The sequence below is a fragment of the Hibiscus syriacus genome, unplaced genomic scaffold (assembly GCF_006381635.1).
Source record: "Hibiscus syriacus cultivar Baekdansim isolate YM2019G1 unplaced genomic scaffold, ASM638163v2 tig00110745_pilon, whole genome shotgun sequence".
Classification (NCBI taxonomy): Eukaryota; Viridiplantae; Streptophyta; class Magnoliopsida; order Malvales; family Malvaceae; genus Hibiscus; species Hibiscus syriacus.
Genome location: NW_024062847.1, coordinates 389955 through 398522, shown reverse-complemented (window position 1 = coordinate 398522; position 8568 = coordinate 389955). Strand labels below are relative to the sequence as shown.

At 34.5% G+C, this 8568-nt stretch overlaps 1 protein-coding gene across 1 annotated transcript; it reads right to left on the bottom strand.

The window, feature by feature from the left end:
* Positions 1-258: 258 nt before the first annotated feature.
* On the bottom strand, positions 259-3340 carry LOC120139404. Its single transcript, XM_039154634.1, has 4 exons — positions 3266-3340; positions 3022-3160; positions 754-793; positions 259-684 (listed from the first exon to the last, which is right to left on the bottom strand). The coding sequence occupies exons 1-4, from the start codon at positions 3338-3340 to the stop codon at positions 294-296; spliced, it is 645 nt and encodes a 214-aa protein (XP_039010565.1). The 3' UTR covers positions 259-293.
* Positions 3341-8568: the final 5228 nt, after the last annotated feature.

Below are 8568 nucleotides of genomic sequence, written 5' to 3'. Positions count from 1 at the left end.
ATGTGTTTATGAATCATGGAGAACAAAGAATACCTTTTGTTAAAAATCGTAAGCAAAAGAACAGTTGGGTTATTATTTTCCTAGACATTGAGCCAGGAAATTATGGAAAATAGAATAATGAAATGAAGTGAAGCTTAACATGTCCTTGAAAAACAGAGTTGTTATGTTCCAAGATAGTGAACATAAGAATCGATTCTATTTCGAAGTCATATAGAGCTAACCTTGCAAAAAGAATGATCATACATGAAAAAGGAAAAGAAAAAGAATCCATAGCTACCATTTAAAAGATGATGTTAAGTTGCAGGCGATGTTCGAGCCCTTATATGTCCAACCATGGAAACCTGAAGAGCCTCCTCTTCATATGCTCTCCTCGCCAACTCCTCCAGTCTTGCTTTCTTCTTAACTTTAACAAACATCGCCACTAAAAGCAACCCCAAAAGGAAAGTCCCCAAAACAGCTCCCACCGAGCATCCCACCACCAGTTTCCATTGCATCTTCTTCCTCACAGCCAACGACTGCGGCGACTTCACCACCAAACCAAACTGGCCATGCCTGCTTGCCACACAAACGTTGGGTGATACTTGGTTCTTCAATGTTACTTTTCCATTTCCTTCAAAACTAGCACACAATGGCAAGAATCCTGTGATGTTGGATGCCTTTGTAACGTTGCTGAAATCGATTTTAATAGGTTTGTCAATGGCAAGAATCCCAAGCTCGAAAGGGCTACCAAAACTCGGATCACTATCGACATTATAAGCGAGGAGGCCTAATATTGGTGACACCAGCTGGTAACCTGATAGATCATAGTTAACATAATATATGGATGACCAATTATAACCCAAGTTTTGTCTAACTACCATCACTCTCAGTTGGTAACTACCAATTATAACCATATTGAATACAAGGAAGCGACTAAATGCAATACCCAATTGAAGATGCCAAAAGTAACATATATCTCAGTCGAAAGGACATCCGTGAAGGATAATGCAATAAATATAAAGCAATGCCCATGTTAGGACCGTAGGATCATGCCAAAGTGATAAATATCCCACTCCCAAGGAAATCCGTGGAGGAGTCGGCATAAAATACAATACAAATCCAGACAATAACATAAAATTTTGACACAAACATTTTGATAGAATGACAATCAAGTCACACGCCTAGGATCATGCGTGTCCAGAGTATCTATGATGCACAACTACATAAAATTCATGTGAAATTGTGAATATGCATGCAAAGTACATAAAAAATATGCATACAATTTGAGAATTGCATATTTAGCAGTAATAAATATTTCAATAAATATTTCACTTATTGTCTAATTCTTCAACTTTTAAAGAGTTATGGCAGAAATAAAAGAATTTAGACTGAGATTTTAGAATATTAAATTGTCATTTTCTAACACTACAAATAGACGTCTTTTGCAAGTAATACATGCTAGCCTCAGTCAAGTGGGTACTGGATTAGAGTACCAGCATGAGTCTATGATTATTGATCAAGAGTGAACTATTATTCAATCACACAACTTTCACCTGAACCACACTTAAGATTCCTCCATTGAACAATTTATCTAATAAGAACAATGCAAAAGATTCCGATGCTTATTTAAAATCTTTCCCTCACATCACAAATACGAAAATCTTACTGCTTGGTTCTTCTTACCTGCAACATATCCATTATTTTTGGTAATTTATTGACCTTAGTATGAAACAAATTAGATTCCAATTCAGTATAAAAGACTGAAATTCTACCACTACATTTTGAGACCTAAATCCACCAAGATGAAATTCCTTAACCTGTGCACCATATCTGTGGAGAGACGTAGCACAGTAAGCAGTGCTATACAAATAATGAACAATGATCCACTACAATTCTATAAGATAATATAATTAAGTCCTATTTGAATATATCCTCTCTACTCGGCCTAAGTAAAAGCCAATTTCCAAAATGATAACAGGGGATACATTATACTTGTAGTGCAAAACAGAAGAAGTTGAAGTTGGTAGCAATAACAAGATTCCATTCTAGTATATATAAATATATATGGTAGGAGGCTATCACATTGATTGGCATCTCCAATTTAACTCGTTATTAAGGTGAGCCTTAGCTCCAAACAATTAAACTGTCTAGAGTCATTTCAAACTAGGTGCATTTTTTTGCAAGCATGCATTCAGTGTGCTTACGCATGCCTTTGTAGGGAAGTAGGGGTCAAAAAGCTAAAGTTGTTCCTTGTGTTAATACTTATGTCACCAAATGACGCATTACTAATTTTTTACTTGAGTTTTTACACTTTCTAATTTCAAGCTAAACAAAATTAATTATATGGCATTGTTAGAAAGCAACACAGATCCTACTCCAACTCACAACCTACATTTACTAAACGCAACAACCACAGTTGGAATGTTTAAAATGTATAATAAGAAAACACCTAACCGAATCCAATTTCCCATAATTTCACATACATGTGGCTCTCGGTGGCCTTAAATTGCCTCAACTCATTTTTCATATCAATATGAAAGCATTCAAAACTACGGGAACCAATATTAAACGAGGAAAATCAAAATGATATCAAACAGTTGGCGATGATGGAGTGAACAAAGAAAAAGTTAAAAATGAATGAAAGACTAACCGAAGAAAGAGTGAAGAATATGCAGAAACAGCTGATAAATTCCAGATCAGAAACAGCACGAAATTCACATGAATGCAAAGTCATCAAATTATAGGAGACAAAAGGATATTCCAAATAAGACCCATCATCCCAAAAAGAAAAGAAATACTAACCCTTTTTTTTCTTACAGTGTCAAATAACCAATTCTTAGTGAAAGACAAGGCAGATAAAAAGAGAAAAGCAGGGAGATTGAATGAAAAAGGACCTTGAATCCTAAGCAAGAAAAAAAAGTCGAGTTGGGAAATTAAGCCAATCATATTTTTCTGAATCCAAACTCCGTCTTCTGTTTCCCAAGGTAAAGTTTCTCTCATTGCTGGGAAAATAAATGAAAGGGAGTGGAGAAGAAATCTTACCAAGAGAAGAATTTTTGGCAGAGGCAAGCGCAGGGGTAAAGAAGATATCGTGCACAGGCAAGCTCACGGGAAAAGAAGGTATTTTAGCCCTTAGCACGGGAATAAAATAATACCTAACACACACTTGGGAATAACATTCCTAGGAATAAAACACCAAAATTTACTGTTGGTAAGAGAATATTACCATCCCTTGGGAATCTTACCCAACCAAACATGGGTATCCTTAGTCAGGAAAAAAATATACCTGATGGGAATGTAAAAATCCTTGATCCAAACGGGCTGTAAAGTTCATTCCCCATTCTTTTAACTCATTTATCATGGAAGTGCATGCCTGGTTCGAAGGTCTCCTCTTGACACTTGTGTCTGGTTGCAGGGCTATGGAGATAAAGGTGACTCCCTCCCGATCAATTTACATGTAGTTTCATCCGACGTCGATTACTCCCCCACTAGGGATACTATGCATGCTCTTGCACATAAGTTTGCTCAATGCTCTTTCATGCATATTGGCTGGTTAGTCAACTTATGGTACATACTTTTTTTCGAGAAGGTTAATCTTCTTCCGCCTCTTTGATTTGGTCGAATACCCTCCATCCTTTGTAGTTGTTTTGTTAGGAGTAAATATAATTTCTAACAGTAGATAGGTTTCTTCATGTTATTTCCCTATTGATTTTGTTTTACTTTATTTTTTATCCTTATTTTCTTTAGATGTATATGTTGTTATGATCAGTATACGAGTGTTTTCCCAAAAAACCTTAAACCAATGCAAACTGATATATTATTATATTTTGTAATAAACTTGTATGTTTAAAAACAGCAACAACAACAATTTGTATACTTGTACAATGTATGTGAAGTCACTTAATCCCCGTTAATCAATATGCTTTAGAATTAAAACTTAAAACTTCAAAATTGTTTACTTTAAAAAACTAGTCAAACTACTCAACCCCACCTAAAAAGAATTAACATTTATATTCGCCTCCCAACCTCCTGGTTACATTATATAAACGTAGTCTAATCATTGAAATTAGTGATTGTATTGGTTCATTGATCAAGATCGACTACCAAACCAAAAATGGGAGAAGATGTTGCTTTTCCTATATGGCCATTACACTTGATCGGTGAGAACCTCGTCTCAAGGATTCTGATTAATGGGTGCATTCAAATCGTTGAATATGAAGCTCTCAATTCTATTTGCTTCGAATATAATAAATAAAGTCATGTCAAAGATATTTTCCCCTTGACTTTGCCTCCACCCTCTGCTGATGAGGTTCCAACAACTACAAGGGGCTCCTACTCCGGATAACTCCATTTTTTGTCGCTGGATGATGGTGGCTCAGAATCAGCGTAAAATTTTAGTAAAGTAGCTGCAAGGTGCATATGACAATTTTAATACAGGATCTTGTTTTGATCCTATTTATGAGGTCTCTAATGATAGCATGTTAATGATCGTAATTTCTATCCCTCTGGAGAAGTCACTCGTTCTGGTGTAGTCACTCATTCTGGTAGTAGCTCAAAACCGGTTCATTCAAAAGCTATCTCTGAACAAAAAATGGAAAGAGTGTTGTCGAGCATGGAAACTATAAATTGTTAGGGTCTCTCTCTAATGCATTTCCCAAGTAGCGTGATAATGCTACAAAATTGTTACAGAATTCAACACAAGTGTGTGTCGTATATAAAGTAATAAAGTGGAAACACAAGGTGTATTAGATGTCGAACCTACAGAGAGTAAGAAATGACAGCTTAGAATTATTAACTTCAAAGATAAAAAGACAAATGTTGTGATTGGGTAGTAACATCGATATAGCAAAGGTATTAAAAACAAGATAGAAATGACAGGTAATGCACTCGCAATCAGCAGAGCAAATAGACCACTAGACCTAAAAATATTGTTGATATTTGGAAGCTGACAGAATGATCATGTTGTGGCAATACTGTTATGAGTGTTGCAATGATTAACACATGAATCCTCTTCAATAATTAAACACTCAACCAAATGGATTTAACTCTCATCAAAGCCATCAATTAAACAGTTAACATAGCAAGGACAATCAACATCACACATCTCTATATAACTAAGTTCACTTTCAAAAACAATGATGCTGAAAATAAAGTAGCATGGAACCTCAATGATTTTCATCTTTAAAAATAACCGATATTGACATACATAAAGATCTTTCCATCTCAAAAAAATCCAATAAAAACTCAGCACATAAAAATATTGTTAGAGAAAAAATCATAAGTCAAACATTTTATCAACACTCTATGATCAAATATAAATATCAACATAAAATTAAATCATTCAAACTTAACAAAGTTCTTTCCCTCTTTCAAGTAAAGCACTATAAAAAGCTTGAACCCCAAATAGTCACCACTACTACGTCGACGTCGCTGCTCCAACTGCTGATACATTCCCCGTGGATTCAAACCTCTATGGCCGGTGGAGGAAATAAGAAAATAAAATAGATATGAAGATAGGTTGAAGAAGGTTTTGAAAGTGTGAAGGGATGCCTTATTTATAATCCCCAAAGGTCAAAGCATCCACCAATAGGAAAAATATGATTTTTTCTATTTTTTTCCTGCCATTTTATAGCTGTCCGATTCCAGAATTTTCTTTTAACTTCCTGTTGAGTCACCAGTTACTACAGCAACGGCACGATAATATAGTACAACATCAGTGCACAACAACATCAATTATGTTATAGCATCATCGTACCAAGTTACAACAAAATATTATAAAATAACCCAAAATACATAAACTCACTTCAAATGTGCAAATGATGTAAAATATGATAAAATAAAACTAAAATGATCCAAATATGATCCTAATGATGCTAAAGTTCAAGCTTAACCTAAGTAAAAAGATCCTAAAAGATAACTCTTTTGGAGAGTTATCACCTGATTCTATGGTTTTTCAATATTCTTCTAATTGAGTTATTAAAGATTTTGGATGTCATTGATGTTACAATAATGGTCGATTGAAGCATTGGTACTGCCTGCCACCTTTCATTTATGTTTAATGATGATTAGATTTTCTCTCTCGAATGTTCATGACTGTGGTGGCTCTAAATTTATCATTGTTTCTAAGCAGTTTATTCTTGAAAATTCTTCTAATATTATTGATTTTGTTAAGCCGAGAATTAGTGTTTACAGAGTGTCGACACCGTTTTCCATCGGATGGGGAAAAAATTAGTGTGACTTAGGGTTTTCTTTGAAAAGGTTTTGAAACGATTTTATGAAATGTTGGGAATCGCTACCAACCATTTTAAGGTGCAGTTGGAATACCATAAAAATCATGTAATTTAAGAAAACATTTTTATTTTAATAAAATACCAAGTTTTGGGTCTGCGAAAACCAGAAAATAGGTTCGGGAGTCAGTTACGCGTAGGGAAGGGTTATCACCCCACAGCGCCCAAAAGTTAGTACCTAGTCGATTACCCTATATTTAAAAGTTGGAAATTTTGAGTTTGAGATTTTATTTAATTTAAAAATCACTATGGATGCAAAGTTGAATAGGGTGGTCGTTTATTAAAGCCAATAATATTCACCCTAAGCATGAATGTGGGAGATCAATTATTGTGCTCAATATCCGAAAATTGCCTCGAAATTTTAAAAAATGAAGGATTTTAAAAAGGATGTCCATCTACTTCGGGAATTGCCAGTGGTGACCCCTTGAGCATAATGCGGAGGATACGTCATTGACTCCTTGGTAAATCAACATTGCCTTGTTATTTTAAGTCCAAATTCAAGCAAACAACTTTTTATTACACATAAATATGCTAGATGAGTTAGTTAAGGCTTCCCCAATTTAAAGTGTCCATTTATGTAATTTAAGAACCTAAAGGACTAAACTTAAAAATGGATGCTTTAATATTAATCCTATTTGATTTTAAGCAGTTATTGGATCGAATAGTCGAGATGGTCCCTTGAGCATGTAGGCGAGGGCCAACTCAGATTACTCTCTAAATTAGAGGACTAAAGTGAAATTAAACTAATGTGATGGCTCTAATTAACCTAATTGGTTATGTCAACTAATACCTAATTAAAGAAGTTAAGAGACTAATTTCAAATAGTTCTAAAGTTTAGGGACTAATCATGAGGAATCTAAATGATGCTTATGGAGGGTATCGTGCATATTACAATAAATGACGCCATGAAACCAAATTTACACATAAAAATATTAAACAAACAAAGCTTTATTTATTACAAGAAGTTGCTAATTAATGACTAAAAAAACTAATATGCTATTAATCCACATTCATGCATTAATATATAAAAAAGGGTATGCATATGCTATGGAATACAACTCATACTTACACATATTATAGAGGATATATAGGATCTTAGACACGTTGCTCATACAACAGGATACATGTGAGACGCAATATAAAGTACAAGCATAATATGGGATTTACGTATAGATATATAGGTGTAAAATAAATGCATCGAAATGATCAAAACCAATTGTAACAAAAAAAAATGATCAAACCCAATGAACAGTCAACTTGCCACCTTAATAACTAATCATCTTAAATTAGATGCAAGATCATGGGATACTAAACGGCTGGTATGAAGCATTAATTGCAGAAAATAAAAAAGGGAATAATATTAATGATTTACACACAAATCAGCCAAGATTAACGGCTAAATTAAATAATTTTTAAAAAGAATGTAAGGATATAAATGGTAGGGCACACACGGTGAAAAGGAATAGAAATAAATGTAATGGAGCTAATAAGTTAGATAAACCAAGAGACAGTGACTAAATCGAATGAAAAACAAAGTAGGGAACAGGATCGAAGTAGAAAAAAAGTTTTAGGACCCCAAATAAAAATTTTCCAAGTAAAGATTAAAGACTCGAATGAGACTAAAATGAAATTACCAAAAAACTCATTTTAAAAACGAACAAAACCCATTCTCTCATTTGAAAACCTATGGATCAAAACATTGATCTTAAATCCTCTGAAAACCCTTAGAGTGTTCTTCGTATGTTCTTTATTTTTCTGGTCGGCCACCATAGGCAGCGGCGTCGGCAACCGTTTCCGATCATAAAAATTAAGAAATATCACTTTTCTATGATCCTCTTCGACCCCTCTATCTCAATCTTAGTTCGGTTTCATCAAAATCCCTCGATAATAGAGTAGGTCTAAGGTTTCCGTTCGAAATACCCCTTCTCCGGTCATCGGGATTTCTCTTCCGATTTGCTCTCTCTTTATATTTTATTTTATGAAAAGACCATGAAATGGGAACTCTAACCCTCGAAGAGGCTTTAGATCTAAAGAGATCCATTGTAAAGCCTCCTCCTTTCCTCGGGTTCTAAAGGAAAACAAGACTCTGACAACTCTACGACGACGAGACACTCGCACAACACAGGTAAAGACTTCTTTCTTTTACTTTTACTCTATTTGGCTCCTTGAAAAATACACATGCGTACGCAAAGAGAAATGAAAAAGAAACCAAGTTTTAAATAAAAAACCTTAGAAATGCTCTGTTTTTTTTTATTCTCTTCGAATGGTGGTGAGAAAAAGATCCCTTACAATTGTTTGTTGT